Source organism: Podarcis vaucheri (assembly GCF_965113315.1).
Source record: "Podarcis vaucheri genome assembly, chromosome: 12".
NCBI classification, from domain to species: Eukaryota; Metazoa; Chordata; class Lepidosauria; order Squamata; family Lacertidae; genus Podarcis; species Podarcis vaucheri.
Window position 1 is genome coordinate 24,332,738 of NC_138750.1, and position 16,095 is coordinate 24,348,832.

Sequence of the window (16,095 nt, forward strand, 5' to 3'; positions counted from 1 at the left end):
GGTTTGATCTCTGGTATCTCCAGGTAGGGGTGGGAATATCCCTGTCTAAAATCCCGCAGACCACAGCCAGTCAGTGAAGATAATACTGAACTAGAGGGACAAATGTTCTGACTCAGTATACGGCAGCTTCCTTTTCCTGTTTCCTTTTGTACTATAAATGCAAGAACTGCTGCACTGTTGCAGTACACTGCAAGAAACTTCAGACATTTGTGCAAGATTTCATAGAATCATAGAGTTGGAAGAGACCACAAGGGCCATCGAGTCCAACCCCCTGCCAAGCAGGAAACACCATCAGAGCACTCCTGACATATGGTTGTCAAGCCTCTGCTTAAAGACCTCCAAAGTAGGAGACTCCACCACACTCCTTGGCAGCAAATTCCACTGTCGAACAGCTCTTACTGTCAGGAAGTTCTTCCTAATGTTTAGGTGGAATCTTCTTTCTTGTAGTTTGGATCCATTGCTCCGTGTCCGCTTCTCTGGAGCAGCAGAAAACAACCTTTCTCCCTCCTCTATGTGACATCCTTTTATATATTTGAACATGGCTATCATATCACCCCTTAACCTCCTCTTCTCCAGGCTAAACATGCCCAGCTCCCTTAGCCGTTCCTCATAAGGCATCGTTTCCAGGCCTTTGACCATTTTGGTTGCCCTCCTCTGGACACGTTCCAGTTTGTCAGTGTCCTTCTTGAATTGTGGTGCCCAGAACTGGACACAGTACTCCAGGTGAGGTCTGACCAGAGCAGAATACAGAGGCACTATTACTTCCCTTGATCTAGATGCTATACTCCTATTGATGCAGCCCAGAATTGCATTGGCTTTTTTAGCTGCCGCGTCACACTGTTGGCTCATGTCAAGTTTGTGGTCAACCAAGACTCCTAGATCCTTTTCACATGTACTGCTCTCAAGCCAGGTGTCCCCCATCTTGTATTTGTGCCTCTCATTTTTTTTGCCCAAGTGCAATACTTTACATTTCTCCCTGTTAAAATTCATCTTGTTTGTTTTGGCCCAGTTCTCTAATTTGTCAAGGTCGTTTTGAAGTGTGATCCTGTCCTCTGGGGTGTTAGCCACCCCTCCCAGTTTGGTGTCATCTGCAAATTTGATCAGGATGCCCTTGAGTCCATCATCCAAGTCGTTGATAAAGATGTTGAATAAGACCGGGCCCAAGACAGAACCCTGTGGCACCCCACTAGTCACTCTTCTCCAGGATGAAGAGGAACCATTGATGAGCACCCTTTGGGTTCGGTCAGTCAGCCAGTTACAAATCCACTGAGTGGTAGCATAGTCAAGACCACATTTTACCAGCTTCTTTACAAGAATATCATGGGGCACCTTGTCAAATGCCTTGCTGAAATCAAGGTAGGCTACATCCACTGCGTTCCCTTCATCTACCAGGCTTGTAATTCTGTCAAAAAACGAGATCAGGTTAGTCTGACATGACTTATTTTTCAGAAATCCATGCTGACTATTGGTGATCACAGCATTCCTTTCTAGGTGCTCACAGACTGTTTGCTTAATGATCTGCTCCAGAATCTTCCCTGGTATTGATGTCAGACTGACTGGGCGGTAATTATTTGGGTCCTCTCTTTTCCCCTTTTTGAAAATAGGGACAACATTTGCCCTCCTCCAGTCTGCCGGGACTTCGCCTGTTCTCCAGGAATTCTCAAAGATGACTGCCAGTGGTTCTGAGATCACATCTGCCAGTTCTTTTAATACTCTTGGATGCAGTTCATCTGGCCCTGGAGACTTGAATACATCTAAACTAGCCAAATATTCTTGTACTATCTCCTTAGTTATTCTGGGCTGTGTTTCCTTTGCTGAATCATTTGCTCCAAATTCTTCAGGTCGGGCATTGTTTTCTTTATCGGAGAAGACTGAGGCAAAGAAGGCATTGAGGAGTTCAGCCCTTTCTGTGTCCCCTGTTTGCATTTCACCATCTTCTCCTCTGAGTGACCCCACTGTTTCTTTGTTCTTCCTTTTGCTACGAACATACCCATAAAAGCCTTTTTTGTTGCTTTTAACCTCTCTAGCAAGCCTGAGTTCATTCTGTGCTTTAGCTTTTCTGACTTTGTGTCTACACGTGCTGGCTATTTGTTTGAATTCCTCTTTGGTGGTTTCCCCCCTTTTCCATTTTTTGTACACATCCTTTTTTAATCTTAATTCAGTTAAAAGTTCTTTAGCTAGCCACCCTGGCTTCTTTAGGCACCTTCCATGTTTCCGTCTCATTGGTATTGCCTGACGTTGTGCTTTTACTATCTCCCTCTTAACAAACTCCCAGCCATCATGAACTCCCTTTCCTTTTAGTATTGCTGTCCATGGGATCTCACCCAGCACTTCCCTAAGTTTTATGAAGTCGGCTTTCTTAAAGTCAAGAAATTGAGTCCTAGTATGCTTGGCTGCTCCTTTCTGCTGTATAGTAAACTTCAGAAGAGCATGATCACTCGCGCCTAATGATCCATCCACATCTACCCCACTAACCAGGTCATCGACATTGGTTAGGACCAGATCTAAAATGGCTGTTCCTCTTGTTGCTTCTCCCACTTTCTGGACAATGAAGTTGTCTGCAAGGCCAGTGAGGAATCTGTTTGACCTTATGCTCTTGGCTGAGTTTGACGTCCAACAAATATCCGGGTAATTGAAGTCCCCCATTACTACTATCTCCCTTCCTTTTGCATGCTTGGCCATCTGTTCCAGGAAGGCATCATCTATGTCCTCCGTTTGGCTTGGGGATCTATAGTAAACTCCCACAATGAGGTCTCTGTTATTCTTCTCTCCCTTAATTTTGACCCAAATGCTCTCACTTTGGCTTTGAGGTTCTAAATCTTGGATCTCTTCACATGTATACACATCCCTGACATATAACGCCACTCCTCCTCCTTTCTTGTCTGGTCTGTTTCTCTGAAATAGATTGTATCCCCCCATTATTACATTCCCATCGTGGGACTTATCCCACCAGGTTTCAGTGATGCCTATTATGTCATATTTAGTTTGCTGTACCAAGAGCTCAAGCTCATCTTGTTTATTTCCCATGCTTTGCGCATTAGTGTACAGACATTGAAGTCCATTAATCATTCCCCCGTGTCTCTTATTTAAGGATTTTTTCCTCCCACCACTAGGTCCACGTGCTGTTTGCTCCATTTGGTCTATGACATCTGGATGATCATCTTCATTAATTGATAAACTCCTACCTTCAGGAGCACTGTCTCCCTCCCCCACATTAGTCAGTTTAAAGCCCTCCTGATGAGGTTTCTGAGATTTTTGGCAAAAACATTTCTCCCAACCGTTGTGAGGTGCAGCCCATCACTTGCCAGAAGTCCATCTTCAAGAAACTGCAGTCCGTGATCTAAGAATCCAAACCGTTCCTGTTTACACCATTTGCGAAGCCAGCTGTTCACTTCCACTATTTTCCCCTCTCTCCCTGGGCCACGTCGTTCAACTGGGAGGACAGACGAGATGACAATTTGTGCATTTAGTTGCTTCAATTTCCTGCCGAGAGCCTCGTAGTCTCTTTTGATCTTCTGGAGGCTATTGCTTGCAGTGTCATTGGTTCCCACATGAACCAAGAGGAAGGGGTAATTGTCAGTGGGTTTTATGATTCCTTGCAGTCGTTCAGTTACATCTTGGATCTTAGCCCCGGGGAGACAGCACACTTCCCGAGACATCTTGTCAGGCCCACAGATCACTGCCTCTGTTCATGGAGCAGTATAAATGAATACCCTCTCCCCCTGTACTCTTGGTTTCTGGGAGCAAAGCCTATATACTCAATTTGCTTCTGGTTCATTGGCTGCTCTACTTTTTAAAAAGTTGATGGCCTTACCCATGGGGAACCTTATAACTTCATAATATCCAGGAGCTTCTGTTCTCTTCACTGGTTCCATGAATGGCCAAGCGCTTTGATGGCTCTGGTAGATGGGAGAAAATACACTCATGTAACAACGCTTCATAGCGGGAAAAGGTTTCAAAATATTTACAGAAAATTAATGCTCACCTTGACCTGCTGTAGAATGTTTTTTAGTGTGCTGTAAAGCTGATCTGGATCTTTGGGTTCTTTACTTGAAAAAAAAGAAAAGTAGACAAGATTAAAATGTATGATTTGTTTAGTTTCGTAATGCTATTTAATTAATAAATGCAATCGCCCACTAATTAAAAATGTACTTTAGTTACTTAGCAATTGTGCAACACATCAGTGCTTCACAGGTACAGTACAGGTGAACTCTAGAAGGCTTTCTTCATTGTCGAAAACAACGCTTACCCTTTTTCTTTACTGCTTGGTTTCCAGCCAGTATCTCCTATATAGCAAACAAAAGGGAAGCATTTAAGAATAAATTACATTAGATTACAAAGTAACTGAGTTGATGTGGACCTATCATAGAATTATATTGCATCCTTACTGAAATAGCAATCAAAAGTAACAGCTACAGTAATTCCAAGTCCACCCAGTTTGCTTTATTCAGCACTCCAATATTCAATTATATGTTCAAGTATGTCTAAGTAGGATAAACCACAAAATCCTGTGGACCGCCCCAAGATCTTTTGAAGGGCAGTATACAAATCTGATGAAGAAATATATTTTTTTTAAAAAACTGACTGATTTATCTATTCATCCTACTTTAGTAAAAATAATCTAATCCTACATGCCCAATGCTGCCCCCTTCCCAGGCTATGTGGCAAACCGCTTTTGAAACTGAGAGGACTTTCAAACACAGTTTGGAGTATGGAATGGGGTTCTGCTATTCAAAGGTGGGGAGAGTAACATCTGCAATTCTATTCAGTTATTTAGGAGTATGTCCCATTGCACTAATTTATTCAGATGCAAATTCCAAAGGACAGCATCCATTGCTGCTTTCTGCAAGCTGTAGCCCTTGTCTATTTAGAGGCCTTTCGTGAATTCTTCCCAACCTCCTGGAAAAGGTTTTAGGCGTATGGGCACTGCAGCGTAGAGGAAGTGGCAGGAATTGCTTGCTCTGTTGCAGAAGCAGGCTTCTTGTATAACTGGATGCTTGCTAACAATCCCATGTGAATTTTCTTTACAGATAGAGCTGCGCTCTGTGGGACCTACTTCTGAGTAGGTTTAGGACTGCAATGAAAATCTGTGTAGAGGCAATGATCATTTTGCTTAGCGGTTCCCGAACCCTGTGCGTGTCGGCGGAGCACACATAAGCCCACCCCCTTTTCTGGCCACTTCCGCATTGCAACAATGTGCACATTGTACATATACTGGACAAGCATAAAACAGTCGTTGCCTGTACTAGATAGCAAGACACAAAACATCTGATGGAGAAAGCACTGGCTGTACAGTACGGCATAAAAGCCCGTGGCTACAAAAATAAACCCAACATGTGCATAAAACATCACAGAGCATCAGATTCAAATATAATCAACTACTTTTAATGCATTATTTCAAAAGTGGTATAGAATTGTTATGAATAACTAGAAGCAAGTCACTTCAACAAAAGAAATTCTCAAGTTTAAACTGAAAAAGAATGAACCCAATGATAACTGATGTATGATGGTACATACTAATTCCGGGAATGCTTTCTATGGGAATCTGCCGTACACCATCTTTGAAACAAGAAAGGCCAGGATAAACTTTCCGAATCTGAGCTTGCTTCCTTTCGATCAACTTTTTAATAATCTGCAACGAAAGTAACACGGAAATTATACTTTTGGGGGGAAGGAAGTAGGTACTGCACCAACAGGCATAGATGAGTAAAGGGGCATTAGAGGTGCTTATGATTTCTATGGATCTAGGTGGCCTTCTCACACATTAGGAGCAGGCTTGAGTCACATCGCGGTCTGCAGTGTGATGCTTATCCATGCTCTACTGAAAGCATGGCTGCTGCACAAAACCAGTCGCCTCCAGCTAAAGATGAACCACAACTAGGGACTTCACTTATACATCTCAGCTTTCTTCCATCATGGAACTCAAGGTGGCAAGCATGTGGTTCCCAGGTAGTCTCCCATCACTCAACCTCTGACCATGCTACGGGACAATGGCATTAGAGGACTTTTGTACACCAAATTAAAACAGGTTACACTGTCGGATTAAAAATTAAGAATGTTCCGCTTTTCATTTTAAAAGCTGCTCTTTTATCGCTGCAAGGCAGCCTTTGGTGGTAGGGCTACCTGGTCCATGGAACCACTATGCTAGGTGTGGCTAACCTCTGCCCCTACCTCAAAGACCCCTGAGAATTTGGTGGTTGCAGAGGCACAAAAAACCCTTCACCCTCCCTCACCAACAACATGGGGGATCTGTCATTGAAAGACGGAGCACTTGGCGTAGGCTTCTGTTGCTGGGATGGGTTGAGAGTAATGTGGGGAACACATGGAAAGTTGTCCTGAGCTTGCCAATTGAAGGTCATGGGTTCAAATCCCACTTTTGCCATTTGTGTATATGTGCTAAAGTAGAGTGGACGGTTTTTCATCACACAAACTTTTTTGGCTGCTGCTATATGGCTCTCATGAGAGGTCCCCAGAAGGCAACGCTATCCTCTGGTTGAAAAAGGTTAGCCACCCCTGTTCTACATTATATGCTGTGAACAGGCAGAGCAATCCTATGCATGCTTACTCAGAAGGAAATCCCACTGCTCAACCGAGCTTACTCCCAGGAAAGTGTGCATAGGATTGCAGCTTAAAATAGAAAACAATATTTATAAACGGGGGGGGGGGGGAGGGTTGGTGTCAAAAATTCTAGTAAAACCTTTTTATTTGTCCAGGCTTTTTGAATTACTGTATTTTTTTTACCTGGCTAAATTATTTTATTCTTCTCAATTTTCATCAGTCTCATTCTGAAAGCACTGCAGCGCTGACAGTGACCCAACAGGATCAAATCTGAGCTACTGGGGCCAATTCAGGGTGGAATATAATTCAACAAATAAATAAATGTTGCTGTATTTTTGTATAGTTGATCTGTGTTGTTTTAATGTTGTATAGCAGATGAAAAAAAAAATCTCTTTTGAACGAAGGTGCAATTTATATATTCTTCTGATAAAGTAAGGCTGGCTTGTAACACAACGAGAAGAAAACCCACATTTGTGTACCAAACTGCCAAATTAACACTTCACTACTCTCCATTTCTAACAAATATCGTTCCATACATCAGTATTTTTTGCCTGTAAGAAAAGGAAAGGAATGCTTTCCCATTTCCAAAGCCACTCAGAACAAGCCCCTCTGTCAAAGTTGTGCAATAAACCATATCTCTAAGAAATACTTGCGGGGCAGGTACTAGTAATTCGTGTTTTAAAAAATAATAAAATAAAACATTTGGTTTACTTTTTTTTTTTTTACCTCTTTCTGCTTCTTAATGATGACTGAGAATTCGGTGTAAGGGATCCTTGGGTTTAGTTCACATCCCATTAAAGTTGCTCCTTCATAATCCTTGATATAGCCAACGTATTTTGCTTTTGGTACTTTTATGTCTTTTGAAAACCCCTAAGGGAAAGAAGAGTCATTTGTCAACGCACTTTGTTCACCTATTTCCAGCAGCCTTTTGGAACCACTGTGAGGTCCGTCCCTGTCCCCACCCCACCATGGAAGCACCTTTTGCCTTGTGGGCTTTCAAACCACAACTCTTGAGCCCAGAGGAATACATCATTCACCAACTTACACACTGCTGAAATACACATATACCTGCGGCCACTATATACCACAGTGCCCATTTTAGATTGAGTTCACTCTCTACCTCAGATTTTCAAAGTCGCCCTGCAAGCTACATAGGGCCTCAGGAAGACCTCAAAAAGGAAACAATGAAAGAAACCCAAATGGCATATAGATGTTCCAAAAACCTGTGCAATAAAATTAAAGGGGAAAGATCCCTGATGGAACTTCAATAGATGTGGATAGGATGCCTACGACTGACAGCAGTTCTACAAGGAAGGAGATGTGAGTAAGTTGAGTGCCCAAAGGCAGAGACAAAAATCCTGCACTGGTTCAGCTGCCCTCTCGATTTTTTGAAATGGAATGCATTAACTGCTACTCTCATGTGCATATTCTTGAAATATGCTTTGAAGAATTAGAGTATATATCCAGTCCCTGTTTGGAGGAAAGAGAGCGGTCACTCAACACATTTTTTTCCAATGTAACAGCAGAGCACAATTTCAACAGGGAAGTTTGGCATTAGGTCATCATTCTACTGCATAAGAGCAAGCATGATACCCATTTAAAAATGTAAATGCCCCCCAAATTGTGGATGGGATGGGGTGTGGCTTGTTAACGACATTGGCCGTAACCCTATACATTAATTATCTGGGATTGAATTCAGTGGAATATACTTCTAGGGAGATATACTGTACACTGGATTGTGCGGTAAATTAAAGGTGTGCTCGGGAAATTCGTTCAAAATACAGAATGCTCCATTAATGTTCACTGCCATTCCTTGGAAAACCTACTTATTAACAATATTTCTAATCGGACCTAACAAAAATGTTTGCAGGACACTTTACAAAATATTAGGAACACTGGAATAAAATAATTCTGTGGAACAGGAAAAAATGCAAAATGTGAAACTATGTGAAAGCAACAGTACAATCTCCAGTTAATCCTGGAGCTAATTCCTGCTAATTCTCCAGTTAATAGCTGGTGGGACACAAATTTCTTCCTCCCAGTTGTCTTTTGAGAAGCAGGGGAAAACATACAGATCTCTGAGGGAAGTGTATCCCATAATTCTGGGGCCGCCACAAAAAAAAATCCTGGCAGATTACAACCTTACCTCCTTAGAGCATGAAGTCCAATTTATGGCTCTGGCTATAGGAGGAGAAATTAAACACCACTTCACCTGCATAATAGTGGCTTCTTTAGGATGATTTCCCACCACCACCCAGTGATGTCTAGTATTGGTTACTAACTGACTGTTCCCTACCAACCCCAGATACCCTGTTGGGTGTATGGGACTGGTGCTAAAACTTTATCGAGTGCAGAAGAGTCACATGATAGCTGCACTAGACAATAAAGCTCATGAATGGCTTTAGGAAGCAGGCAAAGCATGGGTTTACATGCAGCGCTCTCCAGATTCAAGGAATAACATCGTTTTCCACTCAAACATTTGGTCACCGTCCACCTGAAAGACTTCTCCATCTTAGCAAACCGTTCTTAAAATTTCAGTCCCTCGCACAGGATTAAAAGCACTGTCTCAGGGCTACTTACTTGCTTCTTGAAGTAGCCAATTGCATATTCATCTGCATATGTGAGGAAGTTGAGAATATTGTGCTTAATGTGGTACTCCTTCAGGTGATTCATTAGGTGAGTTCCATATCCCTGCACAGAAATTAGGAGGACAATTTATTTTCTGCGAAATGCAACAATCAAAGAAACATTGGCACACCAGGAATGCTTTGTGGGCGCCAGCATAACATGCTTCCTACTTCCAGGGTGAAGGGTTGCTGATATCGCCCTTTTCAACTTCACATGTACACTGAATTCTGCCTCAGAGCCCAGCCTCTCGAGAAGCTTCAGGGTAGAAGCTCTCAGGCCCTGCGCTGGGAAGGGAAGTTTAAATGTTCTGCTGTGTGTGCCAAGTCTGCACAAAGGCCTTTGGGTCCCAGACTGAATATTTAGACCTGGAATCAACTACCATAATAAAAATTATTATTATTATTACCCTGTTCTGCTGGCAGAAGCCAGTGCAAGGACTCATACTAGTTCAATAGGGCTTTCCCTGCTCTCAGAACTGACGGAAGGATCTCCTCAGCACTACAATGAAATCCACCCTAAAAGTTTTTCCTTAGGTGTTCAAAGCGCATCACATATATTACTTCAGTAATCATTTCAAAAGAAGCTATCCCCATATTTCTGGTGGAGGCTGAGACTGACAGAATAGCGTTTTCATGGCTAAAGTCGAGATTTCAACCAGGGATTTTTTCCAGTTTTGCAGTCTATTATTATCATGAAATCTCTCTCCGCGATGAGTACCTTTTTCTGCAAAAGATGTCCTATTTAAAGGGGTTTTTTATTTTGGGTATGTATCAGCTAAAATGAACAGCAATAACAAAAACAACAATATTCTAATGGTCCATATTATTTTCCTGCCTAATGCTCCAACCTGCCACCTAAGTAATTTGCAGTGACTGAGGAGGAAACAGAATAATTTCTGTGGGTTAAGAAAGGGTTAACTGGGTTGGGTAATGATCACGAGCTATGACAAAGGCAGGAGAGCAGAACTGTGGAACGATGTATTTAACCAATGACTGACATAGAAACTTATTTACATGTACATTAGTTGTGGCAAGTTCCACGTGTTGCTGAAGTAAAATTCCCATCATCCCTGGCCATTGGCCATGCATGCTGGGGATGATGGAAGCTGAAGTCCAGCAACATCTGGAGGGCCAAAGGTTCTCCACATCTGGTGGGGAAGGAAAAAGAACAGATGTCGGAGGTTCCTGCCCTAAAAGGCTCACAATCTGAGATATATGCAAGCAAGCAAGGTGGGGAACAGAGGCGAGGGCAGAAGAATATGTGACTAGTTCAGTTACACTGACATTGACTTTGTTACATGACTAAAAGGCATTCCAGAAAAGGTGAATTCTGAGTTCCTCCTATGTGGTTCATTTCATGTGATAAGAGGCACGGCTGAATGCCTCTTAGAGATGCATGGATTCATAGTTCTGGCTCTCTGCTGATAGCCAAACTACACTTAGGAGAATAGCATAACGGTTGAGACAAAAACACAACACATTTTCTTCTTCTTTTTACAAGCTGAATTTCCAGGCTTTTTAAAATTTGGCAACCTTTCTACAGCTGGCGTTTATTTCTGCATCCAGGCACTTTTTGGCATGAGCCTGCTGTGGGAGCACCCTCGCCGCCTATGGGGCAGATGTGCAGTTGTTTCTGTTGGCTCAAAGTCAGGGGAAAGGCTGTGTGCTAATCAAATGGGATGTGCCCCTACACAATGCAATTATGCCTGCATATTGTACGGTGAATTTTGTGCCTTTCCCTACCACTGACTTTGTCCTTACCTTGACTTGTTCGTTGGAAGTCACAGCGCAGAAAACTATTTCTGTAAATCCTTGAGACGGGAACATTCGGAAGCAGATGCCGCCAATCACACGGCCGTCTTTGATCAATGCAAGGGTCTTGTGTTTCCTGGAGTTATATACATTTTATGTCAGGCTTGTTTCACAGCGAGTGATGCATAAGCATTAGCATATCTCACATCCACAGCTAGAGCAGCAATAAATAATAAAAGCATTTGATGCAAAGACCTGACGCCAACTTCATGCTCTGCACAGTCGGTAAATACAAGATCTTAGCAATATATTACATTAAAAAGAAACAAAGCTGCTGATTCACTTTATTTAAAAAGTAAAGATGCCCAGGAAATTGGGCCATTTCTTAAACAGAAGTAGTTATTACCGCGTTTTCCAACCCCCTTCCAAACGAATATCTGAACGCCCCATCATACAGTTCTATATTATGTTTTCTACATTATATTGAAAAATTACTTGTTTCTTCAAACTGAGGAACAGTTTTGAATGCCCAACACGAAATTATCATTGTAACAACCACAGGTGCAGATATAAAACAACAGTCCTCTTCCCCCCACCAAACAACAACAACAATAATATATTAACAGTGGGGCAGGTTTTTGAAACCCAAGTTTGGTGAAGATATTAGACTCCAAAAATAATAAAGAAATACAGATGCCATTAAGCAGGTGGAAAGAGGCTTTCAAGGAACAGCTAAGGAGACATTTTTATTGGCTGATATTAGAGAACCATAATCTACAATGGAGTAATATCTAAAATAGACAAATATTAATTTATATGAATCAATGACCTGGTTCTTACATAATGCTAGCCATGGTTTGTCTAGTTCAAGTGTGATATGTTTCAATGCCTGAATCCAGTCCAAAATGGCTTCTTTATCTTGCAACAAACCATAATGTGAAGTCAAGATTTGCTATTTGCTTAAGAACCATGGATTATTTGGGCTATAGTTTGGCATTGTGCCTGAATCTAACAACCTTGTTGAACCAGAGTTTGTTTGGCCACCGACAAACAGTCACTAGTCTACAGAGTGCACAATGCAGGAACAGCTAGAAAATAAACCATCTGTGGGACTACGAATGGGTTCATTGAGCAAACCATGGTTTAGTGTTACACAGCCAGTAATGTAAATACTGGTGCTTAAGCCTTACTTTTCAGTCTAGCCAAGCTTTGTGGGATTGGTCTATTTTATTAGTGAATTTTTCCAATTTTTTTATGTTGGCAGAAGCCACCTGATATATCGAGCTTTCTTTGCTCATTTCCTACAAATTTCATTATATTATAAATAAAAATGGAGAACTGTATTTTTTCATGTTGTGAACTGCCTTTCATATCTGGCGGACCTGCTTTTATTGTTCATCTTTACACCTTTCTTTTTCTGCTCTGAAGATTGCATCCACTCACCACATAAAATCTGAAAGCATGCTTTTTCTAGAAGCCAAATTTATCCAATATAAAGTATTGCCTTTCTCAATCTACCTTTCCCATGGAGAGGGGAGGAAAAACTTACGGATCAAAGACTAGACGAGTAATATACTCTTTCGGCATTCTGGGAAGCTGATGTGAGAATACATTCTGTAAGCCAACCAGCCACATCATGATTTTCTTATTTGGCTTTTGATTTAGGGAATTTCCAACTACGTGAAATTCAATCACTCCCCTGCGCTCTTCCATCCTCGCTGCTTCATCCCGGGCTGAGTGTGCAGATAGAAAATTAGTCTGCTTTATGAAAGGAAGAAGAAAAAAGAAAAAAAGTTCAGTATGCATTTGAGAATTTTGGCTACTTTGTTTTCACAGTCAGGCACACAGCACACCTGGAAATCTGTTCCATTTGTTTTGATAGAACACATTTCTAAGTGTGTTAGAAATTCCACTGAAAAACAACAGAATTTGATTACAATGGGACTAATTTCATCTTTCTCCATGTGATTAGAGACATGGTGTGATCCTATGACTTATCTTGATAAGGTGAACTAATCAGCTCCCTTTCTACATCCAGTGGTACCTTGGTTCTTGAACTTAATCTGTTCTGGGAGTCTGTTCAACTCCCGAAACCGTTCAAAAACCAAGGCGTGGCTTCTGATTGGCTGCAGGAGCTTCCTGCACTCAATCGGAAGCCACTGAAACCGCGTCAGACGTTCGGCTTCTGAAAAACGTTCACAAACCGGAACACTTACTTCCAGGTTTGCGGTGTTTGGGAGTCAATTTGTTTGACAACTAAGCCGTTTAGGAACCAAGGTACCACTGTATTAGCAATGTTGTTGTTTTGTTTTAAATGAGCTCTGATGAAATTCTGAATTCACACTTAAAGATTTTACCGTTCCACACCACCTATTCTATAAGAGAAGCCTTTTTTACTTAAAGCATTTCTTAGTTGCTATTTGCAGGAAAGGTATCAGTTTGTGTTAACAGGAAGAACATCATGGCAGGAAGGGAGCTGCTGTTAATCCATGTGAAAAACACTCAGCTGTATGGACCAATGGTTTATTTCAGTTTAAGGCAGCTTCTTATTCTGTAGGCAGTATTAAGTGTCACACTGAATTATGATATTCTGTTGGGAAAGGGAACAAATGCATTGCTTGAAATAAAAGGAAGCTAGGCGTGACAAAACCTACAGACAACTTCTAGTTCAGAGGTTGCCAACCTTACGGGGCTGATGGGCACATTTGCAAACTGGAGAAAACTACATGTCTCACCTCTGGACCGAGCATTGCAGCTGGATCTGTAATGGTTGACATCACTTCATTGATGAGTTCAATAGGAATGTCTCCTACAACTCTTGGCTTCTTAGCATCCTCCACAGAATAAGGCTCATTGCTTTTTCTCTTCTCCCCTGGATAATACAGCAACAGCAATTGAAATAATAATCTAAACTACTAAAGAAGCTATAACTCTGTCAAAAGGCAGACATTCAAAGAATGGGAAAATGCCAAATTATGTAACTCATAAGAGATGTAATAAATCAATATTTTAGTGTAGCAGCATCCACACCTTGGAACTCCCTGCCTATTGACATTAATGAGGTGCCTTCGCTGGACCCTTCTGGGTTCTGCCTTCTCCACGGAAATAAAAAGCCTCTGAGCAGGTATCGGTTTATGATACCAGGATGAACACCCCAGCAGATTAGAGGGCCAGCCTAGCCCAGTCCATTAGCCAAAGGGGAAAGCTTGCTTCTCCAACCCAAAAAGAACATTCAGCTCTAATGGCCAGTTTCCCTGGCTCCATCTGACACCAGGGGAACTCACAGCTTCTGGGTTGTGTGGGTTTGATTATATCCATGTGCATTATTGAAATCCATTCTAAGGTGCCTTAAGAAGATGAGTTACACTTCTTATAAATAAAGACAAATGACAGTTTTGGGTTACTGTGTTTTTTTAAATGTATATAAACACCTACATGTTGTGCAACACAAATTTAAAAATAAAAATTATCACTAATTTGCACAAAACGGGGTGTTATAGCCAATGCCAGTCCTGCTCTGCACAGGCCCACTGAAAGTAACAAACACCACAAACTCATATCCATTAATTTCAATGGATCTACTCTAAGTAGGACTTGTTTAGTCGTTTAGTCGTGTCCGACTCTTCGTGACCCCTTCATGGATCACTACCTTGCCATGGCGAAGGGGCTTGAATAACTCAGAGAAGCTATGAGCTATGCCGTGCAGGGCCACCCAAGATGGACAGGTCATAGTGGAGAGTTTTGACCAAACGTGATCCACCTGGAGCAGGAACCGGCAAGCCACTCCAGTATCCCTGCCAAGAAAACTCCATGGACAAAAACAACAGGCATATAAAAGTAGGACTAGCCCTGGATAAAACCCTAAGTTTTTGTCCCATGGAGTATACAGGCATTTCCTATTTGTGTCAATGTGACAAAAGTTGCTTGTCTCCAAGCCCGCCTTTGCACTCAGCTGCCTTTCCCCTCTGTGATGTAAGAGAAGTTGCACACAGAACTATGTGTAGTTATTTGATTCTTTTCTCATTTTCCCAACCCCCAATACAGGGCAGCTGCTGAGATGGAAGATGAGTATGGATGAACAGCTCCTGAACCCTATTCTCCCTGTACTTCTTTCCCACTGAAAATGCTTCTTCCTGCCTGCCTCCCTCTCTGCAGCTGCATTTATCCCTGCTGAAGGAGAAGATACAGATATACGGCTGCATTAAGAGTAGATGTCTCTTCTGGTTCATGAATCAACAAAAATGGCAGTTAAGCTTCCATTGTATAACGTTTTGCACATATGGCATTAAAAGCTGCAAGGAGACAGATTGGCACTTTAGGGCCAGGATCAGCTAAAAATAGCCGCATTTTGACTTGCTTCATTAACTGCTGGGCAGGGGGGCATGTTGCTGAATCAAATAACTTGGAAGGGAGGAAACACTTTGTCAATTCAGAATGGAAGATTTTAGATGAGCTTTGATTTTCCAAATTGCTCCTGAACAAAACATGGGCTTCAGAAGGTGATTACTGGAGGCACACGAAACATGTATGTGCTTGAAGTCAGGTCACCTGGAGAAGCAACAAGCATCCGCCACACCTCTCTGGACAATTTCAGTTGAATTCTTGCAGCCCAGTCCTTGTTTCATGACATTCAATAGGCCATACGTCATAGCAAGCCTTCTTAGAGATTGTGGAGTTCAGATTTGCCTGGGCTGCGAAGGGCATCCTTTGTCTCTTATCTCCAACAGGTATTTCAATTGTATGGAGGCTAATATCTGCTGAGGGAAAGTCACTCTGCACGCACTCAGGGCTTATCCACCGTTACCTTTCACCCTGCAATTTCCAGGCAGAAATCTGCACTTTAATGCTCTGTGTCTGAGCATCCTCTCCCCTGAGCTTTCCCCACCAAAACCCGCTCTTTAAAACTGAATCAGAGCAAACGTCAATTTGAGTTTTCTGCGGACTGGTGTCTACACTGTTTGGACACACACAGACCTGGAAAGCCCAGACCACGGCTGGAAAGAGCGGAAGAAAGTTAAGTGTGGATAAGCCCTCATTTAGTTGCTTCACATGTCTGAGGGTTGAGCCCTGCCAAAGACGTGAAAGTAAAGGTAAAGGACCCCAGTCAAAGGCGACTATGGGGCTGCGGCACTCATCTCGCTTTCAGGCCGAAGGAGCC

At 42.2% G+C, this 16,095-nt stretch overlaps 1 protein-coding gene across 3 annotated transcripts in view; it reads right to left on the reverse strand.

The window, feature by feature from the left end:
• The window catches only part of KAT2B (lysine acetyltransferase 2B), a 53,657-nt gene that overhangs the window by 2,808 nt on the left and 34,754 nt on the right, over positions 1-16,095 (reverse strand). The window contains exons 9-17 of one of the 3 annotated variants that reach the window (XM_082193329.1): positions 13,673-13,809; positions 12,487-12,695; positions 10,947-11,073; positions 9,139-9,249; positions 7,285-7,428; positions 5,518-5,632; positions 4,250-4,286; positions 3,986-4,049; positions 3,815-3,899 (exon numbers count right to left, since the gene is read on the reverse strand). In XM_082193329.1, coding sequence (XP_082049455.1) covers positions 3,815-3,899; positions 3,986-4,049; positions 4,250-4,286; positions 5,518-5,632; positions 7,285-7,428; positions 9,139-9,249; positions 10,947-11,073; positions 12,487-12,695; positions 13,673-13,809 — 1,029 coding nt within the window. Of the gene's footprint in view, positions 1-3,814; positions 3,900-3,985; positions 4,050-4,249; positions 4,287-5,517; positions 5,633-7,284; positions 7,429-9,138; positions 9,250-10,946; positions 11,074-12,486; positions 12,699-13,672; positions 13,810-16,095 lie in introns of all 3 variants that reach the window. The other 2 variants (XM_082193328.1, XM_082193330.1) reach the window with 2 other exon arrangements.